The sequence below is a fragment of the Heteronotia binoei genome, chromosome 5, assembly GCF_032191835.1.
Source record: "Heteronotia binoei isolate CCM8104 ecotype False Entrance Well chromosome 5, APGP_CSIRO_Hbin_v1, whole genome shotgun sequence".
In the NCBI taxonomy this organism is placed as follows: Eukaryota; Metazoa; Chordata; class Lepidosauria; order Squamata; family Gekkonidae; genus Heteronotia; species Heteronotia binoei.
This window is the reverse complement of record NC_083227.1, coordinates 80,871,589-80,887,525: the sequence shown is the minus strand read 5'-3', so window position 1 is coordinate 80,887,525 and position 15,937 is coordinate 80,871,589. Positions and strand designations below refer to the sequence as shown.

Genomic DNA, 15,937 nt, shown 5'->3' with positions numbered 1-15,937 from the left:
GCAGGAAAGTTCCATTGTGCCATTGGACAGTTGAGTCTGATCCAATCCTGTGTGACCACAAAGAGTAAGCAAAACAGCATTTCTTAATTTCAGGCTGAGAAACATAGATCACTGTGAAAATAAAATTGCCTGATCACTCTGTTTAGTAGGTTGCCTGAGCAGGTTTAGCCTTTTTCAAGTGCTGCCTTGAGTTTCTGATCCTGCTGAAGAGTTTGTTGTGACTTGGGGGAGGGTTTTCTCTCTGTGAGGCACTGCCTGCTATAAAGGAGGTATTTTGTGCCTTATTGTTGAACAGCTCTTCACTCCATTCAGCAAGCTGTTTTAAAGCTCTAAATGGTCTAGATTCTCATATGTACCTCACTGTACCCTGAGATCTGCAAGGTTCTTTGCAGAAGTGAGGACTACAGGCCGGAGTGTCAAACATGGAGCCCAGGGGCCGGATGAGGCCCCTGGAGAACTTCTATTAGGCCTGAGAACAAGTCTGGTCCCTTCCCCCTCTCTCTTGTTTCCTTCTGCAACACAGCTTGCTTTGCCAGACTTGCTCAGTCGCACAGGAGCTACAGAGCAAAGCCTCTATTTTCTTCATTGGCTGAGGCTCTTCCCTTGGGGAGAAAGGGGGGGAGAGCAATCCAGGGTTGCTATCTCAATCATACAGCATAGCTACTGAACCAAACCTCTCTTCCTTCTATGGGCTGTGGCTCCTCCCCCTTCTCGTCCCCTGGGGAGGGAGGGAAAAAGCCAGAGATTCCTTTGTCCAGTTCCCTTGATCACACAGGATACAAAGCACCTTTCAGGCCAATAAAGTTTTATTCAAGGTATGAGCTTTTTGCATTGCTACACAGAGTGTGTGTGTGTGCTTTGTTGGCTCATTATGCCAGGGCTCTCCTGGGTGCATCTGTAGTCATACCTTTTCACTGTATTCATGCCTTCACAATCCAGTCTTTCTCAGCAGGAAAGCAATGTGAACTATTTAGATGAGAAATAACAACAAGCCACTGAAGTATGTGTCCAGACCAAGTTCACTCAGCACATTTCCTTTGTAGAGAGCTATTATTTTAAGCATGTTTTAAGTGTTTTGTTTAAAAAACCCTTTATTTGTGTTTGTGTCCATTATAAAGTTTATATCTCTGCCACATGGCATTACATTTTAGGACACACATGGCCTGGCCCAACAAGGTCTCATTTATGTCAGATCTGGCCCTTATAACACGAGTTTGACATCCCTGCTATAGGCACTGTGCTAGGCTTTCTTTGTAGTGGCACCAACACTGTGGAGTTAGGGATAAGTCATTTGTTGCGAGGTAAGACCTGGCTTTTTCTGCAGGCTGACCGGTGTTGTTTTTAATTACTTCATGGTTTGAATCTACGTGGGTTTTAGTGACTCGTTCATTCATATCAGAATTCTTCATGGTGATACTGTGAACTGCGTGTGTTTTTCACTGTAATCCATTTTGGGTGCCATAGTAATGCAGCATACAAATAAACCAGACAAGCAGATTTATTACTTGGGAGTAAGTAATGTTGAATTAAATTGAACTTACTTTCCTATGACTGTTGTTAGGAGCAGGGCTAGCGCGTCCATTGAGCCTCAGTAGGTGGCTGCTGGGAGTGCTGAGCTGAGGAGTTTGGTCCCTCCCCCGTACCCATGCTTCTAAGCAGACTGAAATAGTCCACTTAGAAGCAATAGTGAGGCTCCTGGTGTCAGCATGAGTGCTGCCGTTGCCTGCTGTCGCTCTGCCTCTCATGTCACAGATGCAAGAGACAGAGAAATGATGGGCAGTGGCGGCGCACATGCTGACAGTGGGAACCTCTGCAGTTGTGCTTGCCGTTGCCAGTGCTGACGAAGGGGTGGTGGTGCCTTGCCTGGGGCGCTGGCCTCGGGCTGGTGTTATAGCGCTGCCACTGGTTAGGAGAGAGAGAGAGAGAAAAGGAATGAGGAAAGAGAATGTCCTTTAAAGGTAAAGGTAGTCCCCTGAGCAAGCACTGAATCATTACCGACCCATGGGGTGACGTCACATCATGAATGTTCTCTGGCTCAGGCCAAAGAAGGGTAGTGTGAAGATATGTGTTTGTTGTGTTACTTTCCTCAGCTGTTTTCTCCATCAGTCCAAGTAATAATATTGTTCTTAAGACTTCCACATATATGGCTTGACAAGATGGATTGTAAAGTACATATAAATTCCCAGAGAGAAAATGCAGAGGACAGTGGAGTTTCCTGACAGCCTGTAAGTACTGTTCTTTCTCATTAGTATCTTAATGAGGACTTTGCCTAACTTGTGGCAGGTAAATTTTCTGTGAGGCTTGTTGCTGTGTATCTCTTTGTTTGCTGCTTTACCTACTTTACATGCAGGACAATTTTCTGGGATTCATGTGTAGACACTCTTTTTAGATTTTTCCCCCCCTCCCTTTGATGTGGGAATTATTCTCCTGTGAGTTTGGTGTACATTTTCATCTGTTTCCACAATGTAAATGTTCTAATTTGGAAAGAAGTGTAGCACTTTCAGCATATTAACCATGTTATATTGCAGTGTATTGGTGCTAGTCAAAAACATCCATCCAAAGGGACATTAAAAAAAAATAATGCACAAAATACACAGGTTATAGGCAGGAATTTTTAAGGCATTTTTTCTTGTATTTGTTGCTTGAAGAAACTGTGTATCTTCATGCTAAGACTAGTTCTACTCCTTAGATCTGTTTTCAGCTACTCAGGACTAAGCTTCTGCACAGACATTAGGCGTGGTTTCAGTTTGTTGGGCAAATGGTTGAGTCTGATTGTGTCTGTGGTTGGTCCCTAACCATGCTGTGTCCTCTGAGGATCTTGCCCTGTGTTTTTGGTTCTCCCTTCACCCTGGTAATTTGGTGGACCTAAGGTAAGTTTCTATCTGGGAAATAAAGGACTGGTTTCCCATTAACCTGAGCTTTGAATGTTCTAAAAGTATCGTTTAAAGGCTTGTTTGTTTATAGTCCAACCTGTTTGGAAATTTGGATACATTGAAACTTGTGGTGTATTGTCTCAAATGAAAACCTTACTAGCTCTACCCGCCCCCCCCCCCCGGTCTTTTCTTGCTGCCACCATAATGAATAGAGCAAGGGGCCTGGGATTAGTGGAAAAGCTTGCCGGTATGAACCTCTTATTCTCTTATTGTTACTTCCAGAGGAGCCAAGGCTGCTCTCCTTGTCTTCCTCCCCATGCCCCCATCTCCCCTTAGTTGTTACCTCTCTCTTGCTTGCATATTGTTCACAATATGACACTTCTAGATTTCTTTCTGAAGCCAGAGCCGTGACTGGCCTGCACAAGAGGGGCTGAATGAGAGCAGGAGTCTGGATGAGAAATTAGCTAGAGTAATTATTAGTATTTGAATAATTATCAGCATCAGGATGAAGAGAAAGGTTAATAAGGAGGGTTTTTTTGGGTAAATGTTTACTCCCCTGGGGGGAAGTGGGGAAGAGCTGGGGAGGAAAAAACAACTTTCTTAGTGGAGTCTCATTTACAGTCATCCTTTTTTCACATCCTTTGCCTTTTTCTTCCCACCTGGTGGGAGATAGGAAGTGGAAGAGTCTTGTCGGAAAGGTATCCTTCACCAGCAACTCCAGGGCACTTAAGTTTTGTTACATTCCAGCTGTGCTAGAGCTGTATCCTGTTTCAGGAGGTGAAACAAGCTTGGAGAGGTTTAGGCTAATAAACTGTTTATTCTCTGTCATTCCTTTCTGATCTTCTTCCTTTGAATCCACCATTTTCTCTTCACAAAAGATGAAGTTCCCACTCTACCTGTTCTTTAGGATGGCTGTTTGTCAGAGCTACAGTCAGAAGTGAATTTCTAGGAGATATGTTAGAATACACTCTGGGACCTAGGAGAAGAGATCAAAAGCTGTTAACACTTTTTGCCAGGTGTATTCACTTCTCAGTGAATGCCCAGAGGACCACATAAAAAGTGTGGCAAAAAAACGTATGCAGCCATGCATACCTCCCCCCTCCTCCATTCCATTGATTTATGTCACTTGACTCCTTGAGCAAGACCTATTAGCATAGGGCAGCTTTAAAGGGGCATTCACTTATGCTGAAGATGTTGGTGTGCGTTCTGCTCCACACTCTGCATATAAGTGCACAAGTTAAATTCTTGTTTGCTGACATGCTTAGAGTAACAAGCCCTACCAAAAAAAGCATGTTGATATAATGACAGAAGTATGGGCTTATAACGCCTGTGGCAAGCAAGAATGCAACAGATGGAGAAACTTGAAAGGTCATCCTCCCTGTTCATTGAGGCACAAATTACTAACACATGTGCAGGCAGGCTGGCTATTAAGAGTTTTTCTGTAGCGGTAAATTTTCTGCAAGGCTGTTTTAAATATGTTTCACTTGGATGTGTGGTAAGGAGCAAAGGGTGAAGATATTTGATGTGGGTAAAAGTGTATGCACCATTGCTCATAATCCCTGCTGAAATTCTTCCTGCTTGTCTGTCTTAAGCAGTACATGTCTGTCGTGGGTTACCGTTCGCCCCAAGCATGTAGCATTTACTTGTTCTGAGTTCCTTGGTTGGTTGAGGACTGCTCAGTGCTTCCATCCCATGAGAGGGATTGTTTGTCCACTAACACTGCAGTGCATCTTACACAGCTCATGGTTCCTGTGCAGTAAAAGGGGATGTGTCACAAACCCGGTGATATTTTTTGGAATCTTACCGTATTGTGTAAAGCGGTGAAAGAATGGTTAGCAGGGTCAGAGAGGCCACATTCTTGTTGCCAGGGCTTTTTTTTTATAGCAGGAACACAGTTCTGGCTGGCTTGGTACCAGGAGGTGTGGCCTAATATGCAAATGAGTCCCTGCTGGGCTTTTTCTACAAAAAAGCCTTATGTGAAACAATGGTGGCATCAGGGTGTGTGGTCTTTATGCAAATAAGTTCTGGCTGGGCTTTTTCTACCAAAAAAGCCCTGCCTGCTGCTATATGTGCATGCACAGAGTGCCATCAAGTCGCACCTGATTCATTGTGACCCTGTAGGGTTTTCAAGGCAAGAAGTGCAAGAGGTGGTTTGCCATTGCTTTCCTCTGTGTTGCACTCCTGAACTTTTTTGGTGGTCTCCCATCAAAATACCAACTGGAGCAACTCTGCTTAGCTTCTGAGGTCTGATGAAATTGGGGTAGCCTAGACCATCCATATCAGGGGCTGCTGTATGACAACACTTTTTAATGTGTTGAAAGCTTTCCCCTTGCCCTCTCACTTTTGCAGACTTCCAACTTTTAAAATCCATTGCAAACTTCATGTGAAAGTAATGACTGCTACAGGTGCTGTTTTTTTCATCCCTGCAATTCTCTTGAGAATATATTAGAGTATCCCAATGGTGGCCAAGGTTTTGGGGAAACTACAAGACAGGTTCACAGTAGTGCCATTCTAGTGTGTGTTATTGTAGATAAACAATCTAATTATTTATCTATTTATTAATTTATTCATCCTCTGGCATTCTCTCCAATGGAGAACCAAAGCAGTTTACCACATTCTCCTTTCCTCCCTTTTATCCTCACAACAACCTTGTGAAGTAGGTTAAGCAGAGAGTGTGTGACTGGCCCTGATTTAAACCTGGGCCTCCTAGTTCAACACTCTAACCACTACATTACACTGGCTCACTGTGCAGAGATAAAGGCAGGCATGCATTCTTGACTCTGTGCCACATGCCCTCCTGCTTAGCTACACAGTGAGCAGTTGTTGCCAGTGCTAAGGCTGGACTTGTTTAGAAATAACATAAAATAGTTGCCAGTGAAATCTCTTTTCAGGTAGCCCTGATGCTTAGACATAAAAATAATATTTCTGTGTCTGTGACATCCAGCCCATATCAAGTTTTAAAGTACATCTATTTTCTGCTCTTCATCCATTGCACTGGTAGTGTACTTAACCTCAGTGTATCCTTGTAATGGCACTGTTAAGAAAATTAAGGTGAATGGCTTACACTCAGTGAGTTTCACTGGTGATCAGGCATTTGAACCCCAGTGACACAGGTCCATGTTCAGCAGATTCAATACAGTATCCCATTGGCTCTGATACCTACCTCTGCAGCAATTGCTTTGACTCTGTGTTCTGTTATTAGATATCTCATTCTCTTCTCCATGGTGGATTAATATAATTGTAGAATTACCCCAGTACTTAAATGTTACTGCTGGAATGACTAACACACCCACAGATCGATTGTAAAACTAGGGTAAGAATGTACTGATTTACTATGCTTTGAATACAGGCCATAAAAGGATTGGAAAGGTGCATTTTTCATGGCATTGCAGTCTGTGGGAAGCTGAAGCCATGATAATAAGTAAGAGCACAGTTCCGGTGGCTATTGAAAGCGACTAGTTCTGGTGGCCATAGAAAGCTACTAATTACAAACCCAGAGATCTGCAAAACTGGCATAGCAACATGTTTTCTTTTTAGCCAAATAACTGAGGACATAGGAATTAACGGCATTTCAAGTAGCACTGTATTTAGCTTTAGGTAGAATGAACTCTTTTAGAATAAAAGGCCATTTGCTAGGCAGATAGCTGTAGGCTGGGGGAGATCTTGGTTCAAATCTTTACTCAGCCATAATACTTATTAGGTGACCTTGGCAAGTCACTAGGGTTTCCAGCCCCCCAGTGGAGGTGGGGATACCAGCTGCCAGGCCCTGCACCATGCTGATCAGTTGGCTGGCAGCAGGCCCATAGCTACAGTGGAGCCCAGGGGGGCCGGGCCCATTCTTTCAACCCCCTTCCAGTAGCAGTATGTGTGAAAAGGATCTCGGGGTCTTAGTGGACCATACACTGAACATAAGTCAACAGTGTGATGTGGTAGCTAAAAAGGCAAATGCAATTTTGGGCTGTATCAACAGAAGTATAGTGTCCAGATCACGTGAAGTGCTGGTGTCACCTTACTCTGCACCTGGAGTGTTGTGTTCAGTTTTGGGCACCACATTTTAAGAAGGATATAGACAAGCTGGAACGGGTTCAGAGGAGGGCGACGAAGATGGTGAGGGGTCTGGAGACCAAGTGCTATGAAGAAAGGTTGAAGGAGCTGGGGATGTTTAGCCTGGAGAGGAGGTGGCTGAGAGGTGATATGATCACCATCTTCAAGTACTTGAAGGGCTGTCATATAGAGGATGTTGTGGAATTGTTTTCTGCAGCCCCAGAAGGTAAGACCAGAACCAATGTGTTGAAATCAAATCATAAGAGTTTCCGGCTCAACATTAGGAAGAACTTCCTGACCGTTAGAGTGATTCCTCAGTGGAACAGGCTTCCTCGGGAAGTGGTGGGCTCTCCTTCCTTGGAGGTTTTTAAACAGAGGCTAGATGGCCATCTGACAGCAATGAAGATCCTGTGAATTTAGGGGGGGTATTTGTGAGTTTCCTGCATTGTGTAGGGGGTTGGACTAGATGACCCTAGAGGTCCCTTCCAACTCTATGATTCTATGAACTGTATTGCCCCTCCATTGAAGGGCCTCCAATCTGTCCGCTTTGCTCACCGCCACTCTGAACAAGTAGTAGCATTGCTGCTGGTCTTTTTGCTTTTTTCTCCTCCCTTCCCTAACACAGCTTGTGGAGCAAAGGGGGAGGAGAGCCAAGAGGTCTCTGACTCTCTGAGAGAGAGGCACATAAGAAAGGAATGGGGAAAACAGAGCTTCTGTGACTGCCCAGACAAAGGGGGGTTAGCTTGTGGGACAAGGCAGTTTACAGTGCCAAGAGCCCAGGGTCACCAAACTGGGTGGCCCCCCAGCCCCTCCCAAAAACAAATCCTGCTGTGGCCACACGAAACATGAAATACTGGCTATGGCCCTTTCTGGCAGGAAGACTTACCAAGAGAAAGAGGAAGGCCCAGGCCATGTTGCTGACATTGCACAGGAATTGACATCATCATGCCAGTGATGGCTGGGTGGCGCTCTGGTATTTGGGCAAAAACTACGGTAGAAGCTTTTTTTACCATAGTGTTTTTGCCCAAATACCACAGCATTGCAGCAATGTCACTTCCTGTGCAACACCGGTGAGACAGTCTGGAACTTCCTCTTTCTCCTATTTAATCTCTCTCTCATCCCCTGTCGGTTGCCATGAGGGCCCTGGCAATCTTAAAAGTCACTGTTTCAGCCATTGGAGGAAAAAAAATGGGGAAAGCCCCATGTGTGCTGCTGTGAGCTCCTTGGAAGGAAGGTGGGAGATTCATGTTATAGATAAATAAATTGAGACAGATTTTGCACTCACCCTTATGCCGCTCTCACGTCCGTCTTCTCAGCGCGGCGTCCTCCCGATTTCCCACTATTTGTGCCGAGGCTGCAGCAAACATTGCGGTTTTCACACAGCAAATGGAAACTGCTAAAAACCAGTTTCTGTTCGCTGCGCGAAAACCGTGATATTTGTTGCAGCCCCAAAGCAAATAGTGGGAAATCGGGAGGATGCCGCGCTGAGAAGATGGACGTGAGAGCGGCGTAAGGTGAGTATGAAATTGACCTGAGTGTATGCACAGGGCATGCAGACCTGCAGTGAAACCTCCAGTTAGCTGTATGGAGAGCATTAACACCAATATCTGTTGTAACCCAATATTTTCTTTTGCTGAGGGCAATGCAAAGCATTATTTTTTGAACAATAAAGTCTTTGCTAGGGTTTACTAAGGCTAAGAAACTGACCTATCATGCTCATATTGTTTTCTTTGATTGTTACCATGGACCCTCTTAGCAATGTCTTCTTTGGGCTCTCAGGCACAGACAATGTAATCTGCTCATTTGCAGATGGAGATAGAGTAGGCTGGTTAGTATTTGCTTTATTTTACTTGTTTTAATGCTCTTGAATTGTTCATTTTGTATATATTTTAACATAATGCTACTGGCACTGGTCTTTGGATTTTTAGCAGCCAAAAATGAATAGATAAACCCCAGATGTATGTACAAAATAAGGTTGATTACTAATGCAGATATTCTAGTAACTTTAGATAGCGGCCTATTGACGAAGCTTTTAGCATTCAAATAGAAATAATTGACCAGCAGGGGGTTACAGACTCTTGTAATGACCTATGTTTTATATGCAGGAAGAGCAGCTAGCAGAATCAATGGCAGTTTCCCCATTCGGGGTTTTGAAATTCTGCTTAACTCAAGGCTGCCTCACATGTAATGACAGAACCAGAGGAACAGCCATGTTACAGTGCAGTCCTGAATAAAGCCACACCATGCTCAATGGGCTTAGAAGAATATAACTCTGTTTTAGGACAGCATTGTCAGTCTGTTGCAGCAAACATAAAATGAACTCTCATGATACTTTAGAGACATGTTTTTACATTTTTGCATTTTGTGGACAAGATTCAGCTTTGTCAGATTCATTTGCTAAAGCATGCTCTGACCCACAAAATGGGTTTTGTAAAGGTTTATGCTGGAATAAAAGTGTGTTAGTCTTCAAGATGCCACAAGACTTCTGTTTATGGTGCAGTAGAAGCATGCATTAAGCATGTTGCATATACCTGCTTCTGTTCTGCTCTGTACATGCAGCATGTATTCTGTTCACTGAATATACACCTTGGAGATATGCTGCATGGGTCAGTGCCGGGGCTTTTTTTGAGCAGGAATGCAGAGGAATGCAGTTCCGGCTGGCTTGGTGTCAGGGAGTATGGCCAATATCCAAATGAATTCCTGCTAGGCCTTTTCTACAAAAAAAGCCCTATGTGGAACAATGGTGATATCAGGGGGTGTGGCCTAATATGCAAATGAGTTCCTGCTGAGTTTTAAAAAAACCCAAAAAAGCTCCCTGGTCAGGGCCAATTGTGATCCCTCTGCAGTGTGTTTGTGCGGCATGTGTAGTGAAAAAAATAGGTGAAACTGCTTCACATGAGGATTTGTGAGGGTTGTGGATTGGCATAGTAAATTGAGGCAAGGAAGAACAGGTGGATTGATTGGCAGGTTAGGGAGTACTGAAAGCCAGGAATATATTTGTGTGGTGATTTTGGTCATCTGAGGGTCATGGCCATCAGTGGAATAAAGGAGGTTTCAACATAGTAATTAGGGACAGCATTGTAATACTTGCACGAAGAACTGGCAGCTGCAGGCACACATTCGAATACTTCCCTCTGTTCTTCTGTGCAGCTGTCAGGCTGTGTGAGGCCCGCTCACAATCACACCTGCATTCCTGGACACCTTCACCACAGGCCCAAGCCCCCTTCCCTATAGGGGGGCAGCCTTTCCATGTCTCTGCCTCTGTCGATCAGTCTTTCTTAGCTCAGGGGTGTCTCTCCTAATCAAATACATTTGTTTTGTAAAACTTGACTAAAAATAATCCAGGGCGGGTGCACGCTGGATGTTGGCGGTGAATCAAAGGCAGCACTCTAATTAGACGGGCCCCAGTTTGTTTGTGAGCCGAATATATTTCCATGTTAATCAGCTGCACGCCAGGATCCTTCCTTCTAAGCCCTGCTTCCTTTGCCTGATTGGAAGGTATGCAAATGGATGGATGGAGTCTATTTATTGCAACTGGGGAAATGAAACTCTAACATGCTCTGTGGGGTTTTATTTGGGGGCTAGCGTGGAAGTCTGGAGAGATGTTCCAATGATCCAACCATTACTGAGGAATTTATGGCACCAAAATATGTTACTTAAGGCTAGTTAAGTAATAGTCTAGTCAGATATATATTTTATCCATAACTGGTTACTATTCTCAAATTATCATAATGTGGCAGAAATCAGATGGGGAGCAGAAGACTAGCAGCCAAAGCCCTCTGTGCCTTTGCTTCCTGATCAGTAAATTATTTCCATATCATGATCCTGTGAAAAATAAGAGTACATGGATAATGAGCATGAGGGATTTGTGAACACCTGGAGCTGGAGAAGGAGCAATTATTTTCTGTGGGAACTTTGGAGGTGTAGGGTAGAAAATGCTGCTGTTCGTAAAACTTTACAGCAACATGTGGGGCAACAGGTGCTGATTTCCAGGTTGCGTTTTAGAATTATAGGTGGATTTGGTTTCTGTAGACAATTCTGGGTCTATCTGAGAGTGAGATTTTGGGGTCACCTCTGTATTATTACCAAAAACAGATTACCTAAGTCAGGGGTGACCAAACTTGCTTAAAATGTGAGCCACATAGAACAAATGTCAGATGTTTGAGAGCCACAAGACATGAACAAATATTACACACTCTTTTTTATTAAAAATGTTAATACTTTCTTTGCACAGAAAGATAAAACATGTATGTATACACTTTACAACACAACCATGCTAGAAGGAGACTTAAAAACACACACACACACACAACTTGTTAACAGCAGTCCCCATAAGACAGTCCCCTTTCCAGAACAGGGAAAGGTTAGGGAATTATTTTTTGGCACCCATGGGAGAATGAAACATACATGTACCATATCAATCAATGACCACTGTTTGCATCATAATGCATCTCTCTTTGCCTTGACACCAAGGTTAGTAAACAGAGCTCCTATAAGAGCTATGAAACTAAGGGGGGACCCTACACAGCTCTCTTTAACTACATCCCTCCTTCCAGTAGGACAGCTTAACTGGGGGTGGGGAAGGCACCTGAAAAAAAGATGTGAAGTGTTATCACAGGTAAATCAAGGGACACCATGAGTTTATCGCTGCTTCTGCAGCTGGTCAGAGCCTGGCAGGAGATTTACTTCTAACCACTTACTTCTAAATCCAGCAGTTCTCCACCCCTATGCACTCACTTTTCTCCCTCAGCTCTTGCACTCTCTTTCTCCACTCTAGGTCTCTGGGTGACCTCTGTGGTGGAGGAAGAGCCGTGTGCAGCTCAGTCCAGACAAGACTGAGGTGCTATTGGTCAGTGGCAAAACCATATGAGGATTCAGTCTGTCCTGGAGGGAATTACAGGGACAGGTTTGAATATAGAAGTGCTGCTGGATCCTGGCCTGTGTTTTTTTTCAGTATTGATGCCCCACCTTTGGATGCCTTCCCCCTTGAGACTCAACTGGCACCTGCTTTGTAGGAACTAGCTTATCACTATGTCCCCGAGGACCAGGACATTTCCCAGGTCTTTTTTTACTGAAGGGTTCCTTCTTTTTGTGGGGAGTGTTTTTATAGCCTGCTGCCAGCCTGTTGTTGTTGGGTTTGTTATTTTTAGGAATTACATTTTATACTGCTGTATGTGTAAATGTATGCCAGTTCTTCCTAGACATATGTGAAAGACAAGCAGGGACAGGTCATACTGGCTGCTCAATCTAGACTGCCACTTTAAAGAGCCCAGAGAGCTGTGACCTTCTGAGTGTTCAGTTCTACTGGCAGATTGTCATTTGAATTAGATGTGTCATAGAATTAGAAGAGATCAAAATGCCTCTGAGTTCAGCTCCCTGCAATGGGTCAAGGCCAGGTAATCACCAGTATCCTACTGCTCACCTTATGCTGGATTGCAGTGTGCCACAAACAGAAAGCAGGTGCACTGAAGAAAGTAAGTTACTTAGCTGGAATGACTCATGCTGAGCAGTCAGGTGGCAACTGAATTAAAAGAATTAATCCTGGTGTATGTCATCTTCTCCCTCCCCTGCCCTCCTTACTTGGCTGTGACCCTGTGACACCTTTTAATGTGGTTATGGCCTCTGCAGTGAAAGCGTTGTCTTCGGTATAAGCTTTATTGTCACAGTGAGTAGTAATGGGATTAAAGGAATTTCTATATCTCTTCTATGCCTAGAACAAAAGTGCTGGCTGGCTGCTTGTTGTATAATGCTGACTGTATGCACCCTTATAAAGTATAGCCCTGTGACAAAATCCTTGGGACCTTGATACCAAAAGTAGTAGTGAGCCCGTTCTGCAGCAATGCTGTGTGTGGACTCTCCACTAGCTCTTGAGAGAGCCAATTTGGTGTAGTGGTTAAGTGTGTGGACTCTTATCTGGGAGAACCAGGTTTGATTCCCCACTCCTCCACTTGCACCTGCTGGAATGGCCTTGGGTCAGCTATAGCTATCACAGAGGTTGTCCTTGAAAGGGCAGCTGCTGTGAGATTCCTCTCAGCCCCACCCACCTCACAGGGTGTCTGTTGTGGGGGAGGGAGATAAGGAGATTGTGAGCCGCTCTGAGACTCTTGAGTGGAGGGTGGGATATAAATCCATAACTGGTCACTGTTCTCAAATTATCGTAATGTGGCAGAAATCAGATGGGGAGCAGAAGACTAGCAGCCGTCGTCTTCTTCTTGATATGTGATCCATTGCATTGTTGTGCGTCATGTCAATGATAAGTTGGAAGCTGTGCTAGGAAGGTAATCTTTTTGATACCCCCCACACTGGAGAGCCACAGTATTATATGACACACTCTTACGAAAGCCACAGCATTATGAGGTTGCTGGAAGGCTGAGCATGGGAGAAAGCCTTACTTGAAACAAAGCTTGTGTTGAATGGCAGGATGATGATTGATGTGATCATGATGATCTATGCCTTGCAAGTATACGGAGAGTGTGAATGCTGAGATGAATGAAAGATTGCTCAGAGTGACCCCCATGGCAGAAGAGCTAGGTTGTAATGGACTGAGCAAGAAGGAAGAGGCAGGATATTTGCATATGTGCATACAATTATATGTCAGCCTCTTGGTGATATTTCTGTACCTGCGTAGACTCAACAGCTTTCAGCAGCTGCTTCTCTTCCATCTACTCTCTGTCAGAACAGAAATACCAAACGGAGGGATCAATCCTGTTAAAGCATTTTAACACAATTTTTTCTTCCCCTCTGAAATACTTATCCAGTTTCCATTAAACACCCCTTCCTCTCCACCTGTTTCCTGCTATCTTTACTTCCTCTGGAGCTATTAACATTTGATCTAGCAGAACCCCAATTCATTTTAAAATGCCTTAGAATTGATTGAAGAGCATTTTAACATTTGTTTCAAGGTGCATAGCACAGTTTTATTCTAAACCCAAAGGGATAGCTGTTGCTCTATATAAGCTGTTTTAAGGGGTATGGGCAAAAATGGCAGATTAGTGTCCTAAAATGGTAAGGAAATTGGATGAGCCCTTGATGACTCACCAGAAATAGTAGATTGCTTAATTCTCATATGTTAAATAAAAGATTATTTTAAGATAGAGGGTTTCTGTTTGGATGAACCATCTGGCTCTAACTTGTATCTAATAGAAGATTTCTGTGAATGGAGTGGGGCATTTTTGTTTTCCCCCACTTCCACTGCAGCTCTCCAACTCCCCCAATACATTGTTCTGATGGGTTCATTGTCGTCTAGAAGCATCATTTGTTTGTGGGGCGGGATTTTGGGCTGCAATGGGAGGATAAAGGTAAAGAAGTCCCACTCTGCTGACAGAAATCACTTCCATTGGCTAAAATTACTGGATCCAAGACTGTACATTTCCTCTTGTCTTGCCCTGTGGCAGCCAAAACACCCCTTTGGAATGTGTTTCTTGGATGTTCTAATTGGTCTTCATTCCTTCTTTTCAACATCAGGTCATAGCTTGGGTGTAGCTGGAAGCAATGAAGTCCTTGTGCAGAGTGATGACAGGCTGGGCAAGAACTGGAGATGAGGGATGCTTCTGAGCTACTTTGCTCTCTTTCAGCCATTACTACTTTGAAACTGACACAATGTTCCTTTGCTATATAGTGAAAATTATCCATCATGATCCTGCAAGCAATAATGGGACCAAATTCTAACACAATGTCCCTTCTTCCATCAGATCCTGGTAGACCCTGCCAATCCCATTGGACGTTCAGCATTGCAGTATGAGAATGTTGTGGCCCATGAAGGCAGCTCCATTTTGCGGGACCTGGTGCTCAGCCCTGATCTCCAATACCTCTATGCTATGACTGAAAAGCAGGTATGTAATGGACATAGTCATTTGTACTAACCTGGTTCTGTTCCAGACTTGTAACCTCAGCATCAATGAGGCTGAGCAAACAGCATTCCAGCCTGTCTTGCCCACAGTAATAGCTTTTACAGTGCTGCTTTCTATACTGCACTTTTTGCAATAGGGAGGAGGGGACTGGAGAGTGGGTCCATGGTACAATTGCAGCTTGCAGGGCTGATCTTGAAGGCATGTCCAGGGTCTGCTTCTGCCATGGCTAGTTGGCCTGTTAGCAGTCTGGGAGGTGGTTCTGCACTCTCCTTGGTAGCCAGTGCTGATTAGTTGGCGGGGCCATGTTGTATCCAGCATTTCCTACTAAGCCTCACCAGATGGTGAAGGAAGTGGGAAAGCCAATGCCAATCAGCTGTTCAGTGCTGGAAGACTCAGCTCAGCTCCTGGAAGAGGAAGAGCTTGTGTCAGGATGGGGACTTGTGAGAGGCCAAGGGACTTGCTCGACTATGCTGGAATCCTAGGGGTTGCCAAAGTCTGAGAAGGTTTGGCTCCTGATACTCCCAGAAAGGAGGGACATGCCAGGAAGAGGTGGGCTAGAGTGCAGTGCAGAACCTCCCCCTTCCCCGACTAACTGAGTGCTCTAGAGGATGAATCAGGATCCAACTCTGACCATGGCTTCATTTGAGCACTGGTTCAATATACTTCCTATAGTGTTTTTTCACACAGTGCTCTGTCCCATGAACACATCCACAGCATTACAGGAAATATTATTGTGTATGGAGTTCTTCTACCATCATCACATGGCCTTAGGGTGGGACTGGCAGATTTATGGAATTACCCAAATAAAACTACTTTCTGTTACAAGACTGTACTTCTGAAGAAAGCATGAAATCCACTGCCATAAAAATGCTTTGAGGGGCACGATTCTAAGCAGAGTTTCTCCCCTCTAAGCCCTTGGACTAAATCAATAGATTTAGAATGGTGTTTGTTTATCATTTAAAATTATTTATAACCATGGCACAGGGTGGTAAAGCAGCAGTACTGAAGTACTGTGGTCTGAACTCTCTGCTCATGACCTGAGTTTGATTCTGGCGGAAGCTGGATTCAGGTAGCTAGCCCAAGGTTGACTCAGCCTTCCATCCTTCCGAGGTCGGAAAAATGAGTACCTAGCTTGCTGGGGGGAAAGTGTAAAAGACTGGGGAAGGCAAT

At 44.3% G+C, this 15,937-nt stretch overlaps 1 protein-coding gene across 8 annotated transcripts in view; it reads left to right on the top strand.

Annotated features, from left to right (window-relative positions):
• Positions 1 to 15,937, top strand: part of PLXNA1 (plexin A1) — a 483,656-nt gene that overhangs the window by 217,946 nt on the left and 249,773 nt on the right. For all 8 annotated transcript variants that reach the window (XM_060239681.1, XM_060239686.1, XM_060239682.1 and 5 more), the window contains exon 4: positions 14,609 to 14,749. In XM_060239681.1, coding sequence (XP_060095664.1) covers positions 14,609 to 14,749 — 141 coding nt within the window. The remainder of the gene's footprint in view (positions 1 to 14,608; positions 14,750 to 15,937) is intronic.